Below are 15,450 nucleotides of genomic sequence, written 5' to 3'. Positions count from 1 at the left end.
AAAAAGAGCAAAAAAGAATCAAGGTAGCCTTCTTGGTTTTGGCTTGACGAGATGGGTGAATTAAATTGAGCTATTTAAACCAAATGCCGGTGCCATTAAATAGATGGAGATTCGGGGAGAAGAATGGGTTTTGTGACAGATGTGGGAGTAGAGGGGAAATCAAGAATTCCATTTTAGCCGTGTTAATTTTGAGATACCTATTAGACATCCAGATGGAATTGTCCAGGCTGGAACGGAGACCTATTTGAGCTGTCAGTTGAGATTTGGAGTTCATCAACGTGTAGATGGTACATGAAGCCATGGGGCTAGATGGAATCTTAGAAGACAGATGAGAGCCTACAGACAGGACTTGAGGATTCCCAAGGTGAAAGGAGCTCACGGTTCTCTGTAAGGAAGAGTATGGGTGTTGGTGTTGGAAATACAGAAGCGTTTCTTCAGGTTCCCTGATTATTTCCCTCTTTGTATCCAGTCTGCTGACTGAGCCACCCAGGCGCCCCTTAATCATGGTTATTTTTATTTCTACATGCCTGTCTTATAATCCAACATCTCAACATTTCGGGAACTGGTCCTGTTGATTCCTTTCTCTCTTCGTGTTAGGTCATCTTTGTCTTGTGTTTTATGTGTCTTGTGTTTTTGTATTGAATTTTGGACCTCGTACGTAAACCAAAGCTAGAGACCCAGGTCAGTCGTATTTATGTTCTGAAGTGGGCACACCTCTTCCGTCTGCCCATCGGTGTGAAGGGTAAGCGGGTCTAGTGGGGACTTGAGCCGGCTTTGGTTTTTGCTGTATAGCTCTTGCTACTTTCATTCAGTACCTCGCTGGAAATTCCAGCTCCGGGAGTGCTGGATTGCCATTGCCCTGTGCTTTGTGTGGGGCCCGGGGTACCAGAGGGCCTTCGTCAGTGTTCCTGTTCCACCCTCCGCTTGCGGCAGGTCCTTAAGGCCCTGATACCCCGAGTGCCCGTCTGTGCCTTTTCTCCTCCCCCCTGCGATAGATTGCTATTTCTTACTGTTATTCGTTGCGGCTCCTGGTGAGAACAGAATGATTTCTTCTTGGTTCTCCTGCTCCCGTATTCAGCAGGGCTTGGGCACCTTCGCCTCGGTACTGAATGCCTTGACGCCATCCTTCCACCCTTCCTCCAACGGCGGTTGAACTCTGCCTTTTATTAGCGCTAGGACCCCGGTATCAGCGGCTTTTCTGCCCCATCCCCAGCAGCAAATGGTGTCTGCTTCTTCCTCTCCTCTAGCAGCGGTCACGTTTCCTGAGACTGTGCCAGGGAAGGCTTCTTGCCTGTCCCCTAGACCTAGATGGCTTCTGCCTCCCGTGAGAGCAGGGTCCACGATTTTGGATGCTGGCATATTTTGCACCTGTCTCCGCACAGCCATCAGTCGCACCCTGTATGCCTGTACCAGTGAGGGAAGGCTCTTTTCGGCCTCCTGCCCTGGTGTTTTCTCAGGGGCACCCGATGGATGCCTGTAAAGAAGAAATGATGGGTGGTTATGATCCCGTCTTCTCTGTCAGGTTCGCAGAGATTTGAAACTGTCACGTTAGCTCCCATCAAGCCTTGAAGAATTGCTACAGAATCTGGTTGTTTTCTTCTGCTGCCCTTTTATGGCTGTCATCTCGTGCTCCTGTGCCTTGTGAATTGTGAAACAGTTCGTCTCTCCTGTCTCTCCTCACCAGGACTTTGCACCCTTTGAAATTCAGTTTACGTGGTTGCCTCGCAACCTCAGCTCTCTGATGAACTAAAAAGAAAAAAATCATACTTTTGCAGATGATCTGGCTTTTTCTGATATTTATCACAAGGGATGGTGATGTTCTCTTAATGCTTTTAACTAACGCTAAATGGAAGTAGAACCTGAGTTGAATGCTTCAGGGGACCGTGTTGTTCCTTTTCCTTAAAAGCCCCTTCCTCCTTCCCCCTTGCCTTCAGGGTAAGGCCTAGCCTCTGCCCAGCCCTCTGAGATCTGGCCTCTGACCATCTCACCAGCCTCAGCTTGCACTCCAGGTACAGGGACCTTTATAGTTCACATCTAAGCAAATCGTAAATGGCGTAGGGGCGCCTGGGTGGCTCAGCCGGTGAAGCGTCCGACTTCCGCTCAGGTCATGATCTTCGGTTCGAGAGTTCGAGCCCCGCATCGGGCTCTGGGCTGACAGCTCGGAGCCTGGAGCCTGCTTCGGATACCGTGTCCTCTCTCACCGCTCCACCCCTGCTTGTGCTCTGTCTCTGTGTTTCAAAAATGAATAAACGTTAAAAAAAAATTTTTTTTTTTAATCATAAATGGCGTAGAAGAAATTGTGGCACGTCTTTATCAGTGCCTAAGAATCCTCTTCCATCCTTTAATACGTGTTTCCTTCTTCTCAGATGATTGAGGATTTTGTTTGTTGTTTCTCGTCTGTGCATTTAATCATAGATTGTAGTTTTATGTAAGCAACGTAAGTGTTTATGTAAGGGAGGAAGGAAAGAGCCAACAAAATATTATTTACAAATTAGTTCAGTTATTGATGCTGTTTCTCTTGGCTACTGATTAAGATTGGCAAGAAAATAAAATGGTTCCTGAATAGGTCTCGGAATCCTCATCTCTGTCTGCCAAATCGTGTAGCAAATAGAAGACAGGTGTGTCATTTATTCGACATTTCACAACCAGTGCGTCCGGGTTGGTGTGCTAGATATTGACACACACACGCCCCAAAGTGGGTTGTGTTCTGCCACAAGCAGCTTCCTCCATTTACCTGAGGGGCTGTACCAAACTGACGCCTAACATTTTCTGTCTGTGCCACGGTACGGAAAAGGTTGGGAAGCACCGAACTTTCCATTCCTTCCATCCTTCCCCAACATCTTACGACTGTTCATAGGCTGGAGGTAAAGTAGTTGCAGGGTGTTCGCAAGAATCATCGGATGGTGAGTATGTGCCAGGTACTTCGCTAACCGCTTTACCTGTGTCCTCACGTCACGCTCAGACCGATCCTGTGACGTGGTTGCAACCATCTAAGGCCCTTGCCCAAGCTCATAGGGAAGTGGCAGAGCCGAGATGTAACGTCAGGTTCAAAAGTCCTACCTTTTAGGGGCGCCTGGGGGGCTCAGTCAGTCACGCGTCCGACTCTTGGTTTCGGCTCAGGTCATGATGTCGCAGTTTGCGAGTTTGAGCCCCGCATCGGGTTCAGCACTAACAGTGTGGGACCTGCTTGGGATTCTCTCTCTCTCCCTCTCTCCCTCTTTCTCTGCCCCTCCCCTGCTCCTCGTGCTCTTTCTCTCTCTCAAAATAAATAAACTGTGAAAAAAACAGTCCTACCTTTTAGCCATTATGATTTATTTCCTACATTATTAAATTCTCTGCAATAGAAATAGTTCATGATTTCTTCTCTCCTGTTTTTCCTACACTTGAGCTTTGGGGACTTGCTGATAGGAAATGGTTTCTCATGGCTGTATTTAATGGATTGTTCTGGTAGCAGATGAATTATTGGAAAGCGACCTATTTGAAAATCATGTTTTTGTCCCAACGTCATGGGAAAAATAGATGCCTCTCTGATTAAGTTTTTCCGAGCACTGAAGAGGGAACTGGTGCCCCACAGTAACAGCTGTGAGCGCACAGAAGGCAAAAGCGTATTGAAATATGCACGATGCCCAGTGTCCGGGAAGTGCTCAAGTTGAGACATTTAGATTTTCTAGATTCCTTCATGAAGTGATGATACTCTGCGTCTTATTGAACAGCAGTGCCCAAAACATCAGAGGGCAAATGGGTCCCTGGGTACCAAAATTGTTTCTTTGACATTCAAGTTCAACAGTAAGGACATCTGGCTGCATCCTTAAGTCCTTGTGACCTTAAGGGGGATTCTGAATGTTGAACAGTAATGCTCTCTCATTATCTTTCACATGGCCTAGGACACAGACACTCTTCTAAGAGCAGGACAGGTCTCTTGCTACTGTTTTGGCTTTAGTTTGAGATCTAATGAATGCTTTGTTTGGAATTAAGAACATTTCTTTTTCTCCGTATACTAGGTCGGTGATGTAGTAGAAGTCCAGGCAGATGAAACCTTCCCCTGTGATCTTATTCTTCTGTCATCCTGTACCAGTGATGGGACCTGCTACGTTACTACGGCCAGTCTTGACGGGGAATCCAATTGCAAGGTAATGGAAAGGAAACCTTGCCTAAACGGAGCTCAGGACAGTTCATCATCTAGCACTCCTTCCCACTGCCTCCCACCCCCCCATCTTTTCTTTTTTTCTGTTTGTGTAAGTTTTGTATTCAAAGACCGCTTTTATAGAATGGTCTTTGAATTTCTAAGCAAATACACAGCTTGAGGGAAAAGGGTGGAGTTCAGTGAGGAAAATACACGCCCCAGATAAAAGCCACTACCTTTTTTGTAGCAGCACTGCTTGCATTTAATATTGACCTCTCCCATTCAGTGTTTTATTTGGGCTTTTTAAAATGAATGTCATCAGAGGCTTAAACTATGTAACTACAAAAATAACTTCATATACTCTAACCTTGGATCTATTTTTATTTTTAAAAGGAATGAATATTTTCTTTAAACAATGCTTACTCATGGCTTATAGAAACTCTAACTTGCAGTAATTTGATTGCTTTCTTTAAAAAAATACCTTAGGGTTTTGTTTGGCGAATGTCTGTTTTATTGCAACTAGGAAGGATTATAAATGTGTTAAAATAAGTTTGCTCAAACTGGAAGATCACTTACTTCCGTGGTACTTTCTGGCAGTCAGTTCTTGGCCGTTGTCCAGAGCTCCACAGGGCACGAAGATGCATCCTCTATATGCTGCCTTTACAGAAGGGCACTGATGTGCTCACCTCTGTGTGTACCCTTGAGGCCTCTCTCTGCTTGCTTATTCCATCTGGAGTCAAGAACCAGGGCTCAGTCAGTATGTGAAACAGGAACTGAAACGCCTGTTAGATGATGAATTCTGTACTTCAAGGGCACGGTGATGAACTCGTCCGTTGAAACCGTTCAAAAACAGTTGAATTTGAGGGAGGGAATGTCCAGATAAAAATCGAGAAATGTACCTAAAGATTCCCTAATAGGGGAAAAAGTTGCCTCGAGACAGAAAACTTTCTGCTCAAGTTGAGACATTTAGAGGGCTTTCTTCTTTCCGTTAAGTTGATCTGATCAAATCAGCTCAAAGTACACGGGTTTCAAAATCAGGTGACAGTTTTAAATAGAGCTCTAGCACTTCTGTCATATTCCCAGAAGACTGTGCGACAGCTTTCCCTTGTGCATAAGTGGTTGCAGTCTTTCGGTCTGTGTTAGCCCTCCTTTGATGATTTATAGATGGGCTTATTGGAGCCTGCCTGGAGTTCTGGGTAAATCAAGTGCATAGTATACACTAGTAGAATATTCTGTCTGGCTAGAGCAAGACGCATCATATCCCTGCTCCTCGTATAAAATGTAGCTTCTTTGAACATTTTCTTTCTTTCTTTCTTTTTTTTTTTTTTTTAATGTTTATTTATTTTTTAGAGAGAGAGAGACAGTGAGAGCCAGGGAGGGGCAGAGAGCGGGGCGGGGGCACAGAATCCGAAACAGGCTCCAGGCTCTGAGCTGTCAGCACACAGCCCGATGGCAGGGCTCAAACTGACGAACCGTGAGATCATGACCTGAGCTGAAGTCGGAGGCTTCACCGACTGAGCCACCCAGGCACCCCTGAACGTTTTCAAGATCATTAATTATGCTATTTGTGTAATGTATCTATTAATGAATTTTTTCTTTCTTATTGGCAAAATGTCAGCCTTCTTATGACCAAAAGGGTTATTGATGTTCAACTCATATGTATATATTTATATCACTGTACTCTATGGTGAGCAAAGTAATAGATCTCAGGTCTATAACTAGGAGAAAAAAAAACAAAAGGATTGCTTTTCTTCATTGGGTTTTCAGTTAAGGATATACATGCTACCCATGGAATTCTCCCTGCTGTCACTATCAGGAAAAGCTTTTCGTCTTTATTATCTTTTAAATCCCTTTGCAGCAGGGTTATCTTTCTAATTGTTTGTAACGTATTTGGAGAATAATACCATAAAATTTAGTTAGTGGGAAAGGTGCATCAATATTTGTATATCCTGGCAAAGCGTCTTACGAAAACATCCTGTGTTCCTGGAATAAGGTGGGTATACGGTTCTGAAAAGAAGCACTTGTTTGTGCTTTTTCTTCTGCTTTCATCTAGACACATTATGCAGTGCGTGATACCATTGCGCTATGTACAGCCGAATCCATTGATACCCTCCGAGCAGCGATTGAATGTGAACAGCCTCAACCTGACCTCTACAAGTAAGGATCACCTGGTTTCACTTTACAGCTGTTGGCCGACTCTGCTTTCCTTTGCTGCCGGTGTTGCAAAGAAAACACCCGCCCCTTAACCAGCCTTCCTTCATTTATGTTTTTATGAGCCTTTCTTTCCTTCTGGCAGGGAAATGAATCAGACACTACCAGCCTGAGATACATCATTGTGGGCCCAGAGACCTTCCTTGGGATTTTTCTTTTATTTCTGGTACTTGTAAACATGACCATCTATCACATTTTAAGATTACGTTATCCCAGAAAGCTGATCTGTCAGATTCGTGCATTAATCAGAGTTAAGTAAAACAAAAACAGACCCCCGTTATGTGTCATTCAACATTACAGAGAGGAAGGGGACGTGGAGCCATGCGCTCTATCCATTTTTGTGACGATCACGATGAACTGAGTATTGCAGATAGGGCTGTTTCTTGTCCTCAGTAAACAGCTAAGTTGCATCGTTTCCTCTCTTTTACTCTGCTTAGGCCTTCTGGAGCAGAGTTGCTGATTAACCGTCATTGTCCTAATGGGGGGACCAAATGGTTGGATGTGGCTTAACACCAATGCACAGTAGTGGAAAAACAAAGTATTCATCTTACTACAAGAACAGTGCCTTCCCTCCTTCCCATCATTCCTTCTTTCCTCTTTCCCTTCTTCTGTATCCACCTTGATAGTAGGAACCGGGACCACAAAACAAACCAGCTGTTCCCTGCCTTCAAGGAGCTCACGGTTTGCAAGGCAGATAAAATATTGAAGCTAAGCATACAGTACAGTGACGTAATAGAAGGGAGGAGAAGGTCCATGGAATCACAGGAAATGAAGTGACGACTTATGCCTGTGTTAGAGAATAATACACATTTTTGCATGTTTATATGGCAACTCCTAAATTTTTCACTTACCCTAAATAGGAAGGAGAGTTTTAGGGCGGGGAAGATTTCTCTAGACCAGATCGAATTCCTTTGCTGTGTGACTTCAGAATGCCTGCCCTGTACCACCCTAGTGGTCACCATTTCCATCGTAATTGCCTGTTTACTTGTTTCTCTTTTGTGCAAGGAACACGTCCTTCTTATTAGTGTCTCTCCAGCACCCGCCACGGCACTGGCACAAGTAACATGTGGCGAATGAATGAGCAGACCATCGTACTTTACATACATGGAATAATAGTTAAGTGTTCCTGAAAAAAATTACAACGCCAGTTACCAAATACTCGTAACTCTCTCGTGAAGGAGAGTTCGGCCTTTTTACCCCATTGTTGAGAAACGCAGGTTACCAGGCAGCCGTATTAAGTGATCAGATCGGGCTCAGTATTGGTCAGCCGAGAGACACAGGTTGGAAATTTCCAAGATGGTAACCAAATGTTTGCTGTCTGAGACTAACGCAAGTGCTTCTCAAAGGGTGATCTTGGGCCAGCAGCGGCCGCACCTGGGAACTTGTGGGAAGTGCAGATTCTCACCTGAATCATAAGCTTGGGGATGGGGCCCAGAAATCTACGGTTTAGTAAGCATTTCAGTGATTGTGATGTGTGTGCAAGTCAGACAGCTCCCGGACTGATGGTTTTCAGAGTTGCATTTTAGCACCGGAAACCTTGCTTCACATAAATCTAAAATAGAGATCAATTATTTATATAACGTGTAAATGAGCAGAGGTGTCATGTGCATACACAATGCCAAGTAGATTGTGAAAATCGATTTAGAATCTTGGTTTGCATTCTTCTAATCCGTAATACTATTTTTAAAATTAGATGACAGTGTTATACACCTTGTTGGTTCCACATAACTTTTTTATGGTTATAGAATGGGTTTTTGTTGTTCATGCAGTCTTACCTCGTTTGTATTATTTGTATCTCGATCCCTTCCCGTTTTTGTGACGTATAGATTTTCATGTCGACAGAGAAGATACATTTGCCATTATGTTCTTTTCGCAGGTTTGTTGGGCGGATCAATATCTATAGTAATAGCCTTGAGGCGGTCGCCAGGTTAGTTTGTCGTTCCTTTGATCGGTCCTTTTTGGGTGGTGGTGGGTATATTTCTCTTGAAAGCCCATTAAAATAGCCAAATCCTTTTCTTTATAGAAAGGGACGTAAAGGTGACTAAAGCTGGATCAACTAGCCAGTGTCCCGGTAGTAGGTCTTAAGTAACGGGATTGGTAGGGTTGTGGTGGCGGGAGCTCTCCCAGTGTGTGTGGAAGGGGTGGTGTCGGAAGTGACCCTGAGGGCGTCCAAAATCTCAGAGCTCCAGGCACTTGGACTCAGCTCCCCAAATCTGTTCGGGGCTCTGTACGTTTTGTTCTTGGCTGTGCGGAACCGTGCTTAAGGGAGAGTAACTGAGGGATGAGGGGGACAGTTCAAAAGCTGAGAGAATTACCCCGACTGAAATAAAACGGAAGGCTAATCACTTATAATGAAGCAATCTCTGTAAAAAGGGAGGTTTTCTTCCCCCTTCTATCCTCCACACCGCAACTTTCCCGCTTGGTCTTTATAGCCACGCCCACAAGGAATTTCCACGCCAGGTGCCCCGCGATGGCCCCAGAGGCGGGTTGGCTCTTCTATAAATATGTCCTTGTGTCTTTCCCACCTTGCCAGCTACTTTCCCAGTCTTTTCGTTTGTCACCTTTTCTTTCTCCCTCTTGCTGTCTCTGCCTCCTCATCCCTTTCTTCTCTCTCTCTGCGTCTCTCCACCTCTGTGTGTTGCTGGCTACATCTGTGCCGTGCTTCCGTCTGCGGGGGGCCGTCCCCTCGACGAGCTTCACACGGAAGGATCTTGCAGCTCATCCCTGGGAGGAAGCATAAGACATGAGCGCAAAGACACACTCTCAACCCCTCGGAGATAGATGTGTGTTAGGGCCGATCACGTCCCCAGGGTTGATGCTGATGGGTGTATCGGGCTGTTTGGATAAGCTGTGTTCATTTTTCATTTAGGTCTTTGGGACCAGAAAATCTCTTGTTGAAAGGAGCTACACTAAAAAACACCAAGAAGATATATGGTGAGCAATTTTTTAAGATCTGCTTATCAGAAGTATGCTTTGTCAAGCCCATGCCTAAATGGTGCATGTTAAAAATGAAACGTTGCGGATAACTGCCACTCAACCTACGCCCGTTTTTAGGGGCTGGGAACTTATAAGATGGTAAACTAACTTGAAGTATGAGAAATAAAGCGGGTAGAGTTAAAATTATATTATAAACGCCATGTCAGCTGGTGACTAGACTAAGGCTTAGAATCCTGCCTTTTATAGATGGAAAAAAATTGATAGCTCCCACTTGGTGGGGAGTTGGTTGGCAGTCGCACTGGCAACCTAGTTTTCATTATATTCTTTTATTCCTTAGGAGTTGCTGTTTACACTGGGATGGAAACCAAAATGGCTTTGAACTACCAAGGGAAATCTCAGAAACGTTCTGCTGTTGAAAAGTTAGTGCACACCGCAATTTCTTTGTAGTGATTGAACTGTGAAAGAGATACTTCTCAGTAATTCCAAACACCAACCATAACAAAAAAACAACATCCATTATAATAGCAGCTACCATACCGGGCGTACTGACCTGTGCTCAGTGATTTGTATGTCTGATTGAGTCTAATCCTCCGAGCAGCTCTACGGAGCAATTCCTATCAGCCTGTCTGCTTTGCAGATGAAGAAATGGGCTCCGAGATGATAAGTGACTTACCTAAGCAACGTTGAGTTGAAACATAGATGTATTCCGTTTTGCTGCTAGACAATTGGCTTGGGTTCCTCTACTGGCTGTACATGGGGAAGTTCAGCAACATAGAGAACGGTGTCCTGGCGACTACTGACGTGGTACTTGCTAGATCTTCAAGCCAGTTGCTACAGCATTGGACCTCACTGTGTCGTTGCCATGGATACCCAGTATATCAGTGGCACCCTCTCCATAGCTCTACTTCCAGATTAAAAGAATCCGTCCTCGGTTTGAGGATTTCACATTTGCTCCCCCGCTCTCTACTGCCAACCCTTAGGATTTAGGGAAACGGAAACGACCTAGTCTTTCCATAAGGGTTGAGTAGGTGATGTGCGTGCGTGTGTGCCTCCTGTCGCTATTGGATCCTGATCATAGGTGTGTTAAGCCAGTTAGCCACTGTATTTTGGGGGAGCAGTGGTGACCAACGAACAGGTCGGGGCTGGCCTTTCCACGTTACCACCTGAGAATAATGCTTCCACGGTGATAACCGAGGTTTGTACGTACCGGCTTGTGCTACGGTTACACACTACACACGGGAGGAGCTTTAGGAAACGGAACAGTTACACGTACATGTGGTTGATATCGTCAAGAACGCTGTGGTTTCTAAATCCATCATCTCTTATTTTTCAGATCCATTAACGCCTTCCTGATTGTGTATTTATTCATCTTACTGGCCAAAGCTGCAGTGTGCACGACTCTAAAGTACGTTTGGCAAAGTACCCCATATAACGACGAACCTTGGTATAACCAAAAGACTCAGAAAGAGCGGGAGACTTTGAAGGTAACCTGTGTTATGCCACAACTTTTAACTCTTGCTAGACGTTTTAACCCTAGCACTTTCTGACCAGGCCGCCGTTTATTGAAATGTTGCTCAGATAATGATACCTTTTGTTAGCTTCTGAGTTTTCTCCCCGTCGTCTGGCAGCCCTAAGCTATTAGATATTGAAGAAGTTTTATAGTTTTTTTTTAACTTTAGACATCTGTGCTTGTTTCTGGCCCTTTAGTTTAGAGTTTTAAACAGCTGAACAAGAAATCCCTGGCTTGTGATAATGGTAGGAACATAATCGACACATACATAGAAACTTTGATCCTACATTCTTATTGGGGGGAGGGCAGAGAATTTAAGGAAGTGAAAAAACATGAAGTCAAAAGGGACACTTACTGAAAAATAATGATAAAATTGAGGGTGTTTTCAAATTTTTATTTAAGTTTATTGATTTATTTATTTGGAGAGAGAGAACGAGCATGGGAGGGGCAGAGAGAATGGGAGAGAGAGGATCCCAAGCAGGCGCCACATTGTCAGCACAGAGAGCCCAACGTGGGGCTCGAACTCCCGAACCATGAGACCATGACCTGAGCTGAAACCAAGAGTCAGACGCTTAACCGAGCGAGCCACCCAGGCGCCCCAAAATTGGGGGTATTCTTAAATGTTGATTTTACATGCTGTGATAAGAATTTTGGCCACTGACCTAGTATTGGTAGGAAGTTTTTTTTTTTTATAGCAAGAGCAGTGCTTTCAGCATTGAAATAAAAAGAAAGCTGGTTGTCTCGTACTTGTCTGATGGAACCGTGTGTCTAATCAGCATGAACTATTTCCTTTGTTTTAGGTTTTGAAAATGTTCACTGACTTCCTGTCATTCATGGTTCTATTCAACTTCATCATTCCTGTCTCCATGTATGTCACAGTAGAAATGCAGAAATTCTTGGGCTCTTTCTTCATTTCATGGGATAAGGATTTCTATGATGAAGAAATTAATGAAGGAGCCCTGGTCAACACATCAGACCTTAATGAAGAACTTGGGCAGGTTAGAACGTGTTTGTACTTACAAGAAGTTAACATATTGAAAATATCTTTTCTTAGACCCTCGATCACCAATCACCAATGTACGTGACCCTTTCACATTTGGAAATGTGATTCAAATATTCCTTTATACGGGCATATCATGAAGGCAAACACTGTTTTCGTGGCTATAACGTTATTTTGTTGGCATTTTTGAGGAGTATCCCGGTTTATATGTTAAATTTGAATGTTAGAGAAATTTGCCTATCACTTCTCCTGGTGATGTGGTTAGAGTATGGGTTATTGCTTTGGAACAGACAGTAGTCCCCGGCTGTTGTCATTTGGGGATAGACTCTAGGGTAGTAAACAAAGCTATTTTGCAAATGCATTTTGTTCCATAAACAGAATTGACCGGTGTTGTCCTGCTGACATTTGCTCGATGTGTTTCTGATCAGACGAATACATGCCTAGCAAGCAGGCTTGTTTATTCCAGTGCAAGAATTTAAATGGAGGCAAAATGTGAGGGCACGCACTCCTCAAAATGCTTTTTGCTTCATATACCAGTGCAGCCCAGGCCGTGGCCTCATTCGTTCTCCAAGCCGGTGCAGGCTAGCTGTCATTCTTCAAAGGATGACTTCTTAGGTGCTTCTCTTATCAATATTGAGAAAGTTTTTCCCTTTGTCTGAATTTACCGTGTGCCGTGTAATGATCTTCACAAGCTGTGGGATTTTTTTTGGCTTTCATTTCATTCTCATGATATTTAGAATGTCAAGGCTGCGGAAATGTCATTTCTATGACTGCGTGATGCAAATTCAGTGCGTGGAGCCACGCGGCTGGAACAGGGCCTCACTCTGGTTTTAAATGGTGCCGACTTACATCTGCACCTCAAAACTCTCTTCCTGAATTTAGTCCCCCCTCTGCCTCTGCCCTTTCTGTTCTTTAGCCAGCCTCTGCCTAAACCCAAGGACGGTCTTAACAACTACAGTCCCAAGGGTGAAAGGACACTCCAGATAACATCTTGTTGAGACCTGACTGCACGGCTCCAGAACCCCCGACTGTGGGACGTGCATCCCACAGAGAGACTGAGTCACCAAGGAGAGAACCAGAAACGAATGAACAAATGCTTTTCCCTTAGATATTGTTCCCGAAAGACTCTTTTGAAGGTGACTTCAGCTGCCACGGCTGACCTTACTTAACCTTTTTAAACCAGAAGTTTTCATCCCGGGAACAGAGCTGTCTGAATAGAACTACTTTAGTCCCAATAAAAAGCATCACTCCACGGCAGCATTGCATGCAAAAAAAAAAAAAAAAAAATGAGTGATAAGCCACCTCTGGTGAACTTGCCGGGACAGGTGCTTTAGTTGAGCAGATCTGCCTATTCCAGATCCAGGACCTGGACGTGGGGATTAACCTCCCTAAGGATGAACATGGCGATAGCCCCAGGGTACTGCGAACAGAACAGCCACCATTCTGCGTGTGACTCCCCAAGCGCGCCAGGGACAGGCAGGGTGTCCAGGCCGGGTCCGCCAAATGGGACTCTTCCTCTTTCTTTCAGATCTCCACCTCAGCAGATCCACATTGCCTATGGGAATGTAATCTTGTTCCTATCGTTCAGGCCGTAGTCACGCTGCAGAGAGTCAAGTAGAGCTTTGGGTAACGATCTGGTAAATTTGATCAGTGAAAAGAAACCACAGTTTTCATTTCGGCCACCATGTTGTTCCCCCACCCAAACCTGCCTTTCTCGGTGTGATGGTCCTTTAGTCAAATCACTAAGTTAATAGCCAGATCACTACTTCCATTTATACGGTGTAACAACAACTTGCCTTCATTACCAGCCTAGCTGTGTGGAAACTACCTGAATGAAAATGCAAAGAAGTCTTGAAATCGTTTCCCAGGCCATTTAGCATTCAGTGGACCAGTACGCACAAAATTAAGTGTAACCCGTTTCCTCTTTGGTGAGTCATAATTTCAGATCCGTAGGACTTAATGTTACAAAAAAGCAGTGCCCGCTAGTTCCCATCGATACCATTGCAGACCCTTGCTTCACACTCTTTAAAAATGACCCACGTTGATGTTTTACAAATAGCCCCTTCAGGTCTTCCAGCTGTGCCGAATGGCGTGTCTGCGTAGACACTCTGATTCCGGTAATTCCGCCCAGTTGTTAGCTATTGAACGTCCACTGCATATCAAGAATATGTTGCTGGTACTGAGGTCGCTGTCACAGAGTAAACAAGGAACCCTCGAGTTGTTCACCATCTAGTTAGGGAAACACACGTATCATACTTAACTACAGCGATGTGATAAGTGATCAGAACAACAAGGCCTCCGGGATGATGGAAAGAGTCAGGTGCTGTGCGATTTGGGTCAGGTCAGCAGCAGCGACGATCAGCATCTTCATAACACCTTACAGTTTACAAGCATTTATCATCGTACTTTATTTTCCCGTCTTTTTTTTTTTTTTTTTTTTTTTTTTTTTTTTTTTTTTTTAAATTCATTTATTTTGAGAGAGCGAGCACGAGCACAGGAGGGGCAGAGAGAGAGGGGGAGCGAATCCCAAGCAGGCTTTGCGCTGTGGGCGCAGAGCCCGACGCGGGGCTCGATCCCACAAAGCAGGAGATCGTGACCTGAGCTGAAATCAACAGTGGGACACTTGACCAACTGAGCCACCCAGCCGCCCCTATTTTCTTAACTTTACAGGCTTGTGCAGCAGGCTGGGTTATTTAAGGTTAATATTTAAACCTCACAGGGATGAAGGGTTTTTTCCAAGGTCACGAAGTTCGTAGGGGTGGAGCCATTAGGTTGAACAATAATGAAAATTTGTTTACCTACAAAATAGATGTTTCAACGTGTTCACGATCCTTTAGCTCAGGGCCTTTTCTACCCCAGAACAGCTGTCTCACTTCAGGCTTCGCATCCATAAAATGGTGGGTTGGACTAGAAAGGAGGAGACTGTTGAAGTCAGGCAAGCAGTAGGCTCTCTGGCTCATGAAACGTGATAATACTTTTGGGGCGCCCGGGTGGCTCAACCGGTTGAGCGTCCGACTTCGGCTCAGGTCATGATCTTGTGGTTCGCGGGTTCGAGCCCCGCGTCGGGCTCTGAGCTGACACCTCGGAGCCTGGAGCCTGCTTCGGATTCTGTGGCTCCCTCTCTCTCTGCCCCTCCCCAACTTGTTCTCTCTCTCTCAAAAATAAATACATAAACATTAAAAAAACTAGATAACGAAATGTGAGAATATTAGTAACAGCTGATCCTGTCCTCCCCCCTTTCCTGAGTATAGGGTACGTAATAAGTAGAGCAGTGGTTCTCAAAGCAGAATCCCTGGACCAGCAGCATCAGCGTCACCTAGGAACTTACTAGAAATGCGCATTCCCGGGGGCACCTGGGTGGCTCAGTGTGTTAAGCATCCAGACTTGATTTTGGCTCAGGCGATGATCTCACGGTTTGTGAGCTCGAGCCCCGCATAGGGCTTTGTGCTGGCGATACCGAACCTACTTGGGATTTTCTCTCCCTCCCTCCCTCCCTCTCTCTCCCTTTCTCTCAAAATAAAGAAATAAACTTAAAAAAAAAAAAAAAGAATTCATATTACCTAGCCTTGCCTCAGAACTGCTGAATCAGAAACCGGGGAATAGAGACCAACACTCCCGAGTTTTAACAAGCCCTGTAAGTGAGTGTGATAGGTGGTACTATTTGATAAT

General features: G+C 44.7%; 1 protein-coding gene across 14 annotated transcripts in view; it reads left to right on the top strand.

The window, feature by feature from the left end:
- Window positions 1-15,450, top strand: part of ATP11C (ATPase phospholipid transporting 11C) — a 171,802-nt gene that overhangs the window by 98,486 nt on the left and 57,866 nt on the right. For 13 of the 14 annotated variants that reach the window (XR_008418232.1, XR_008418235.1, XR_008418238.1 and 10 more), the window contains 7 exons: window positions 4,002-4,130; window positions 6,177-6,280; window positions 8,211-8,261; window positions 9,204-9,268; window positions 9,609-9,690; window positions 10,605-10,755; window positions 11,582-11,779. Coding sequence is in view for 5 of the 14 variants with exons in the window: in XM_019421542.2 (XP_019277087.1) it covers window positions 4,002-4,130; window positions 6,177-6,280; window positions 8,211-8,261; window positions 9,204-9,268; window positions 9,609-9,690; window positions 10,605-10,755; window positions 11,582-11,779 (780 nt within the window). In the remaining 9 variants the exon portion in view is untranslated. The remainder of the gene's footprint in view (window positions 1-4,001; window positions 4,131-6,176; window positions 6,281-8,210; window positions 8,262-9,203; window positions 9,269-9,608; window positions 9,691-10,604; window positions 10,756-11,581; window positions 11,780-15,450) is intronic. The other variant, XR_008418236.1, reaches the window with a different exon arrangement.

Source organism: Panthera pardus, unplaced genomic scaffold, assembly GCF_024362965.1.
Source record: "Panthera pardus isolate Hobbes unplaced genomic scaffold, ASM2436296v1 HiC_scaffold_27, whole genome shotgun sequence".
In the NCBI taxonomy this organism is placed as follows: Eukaryota; Metazoa; Chordata; class Mammalia; order Carnivora; family Felidae; genus Panthera; species Panthera pardus.
The sequence above is the reverse complement of the archived record's forward strand: the minus strand, read 5'-3'. Positions and strand labels throughout refer to the sequence as shown.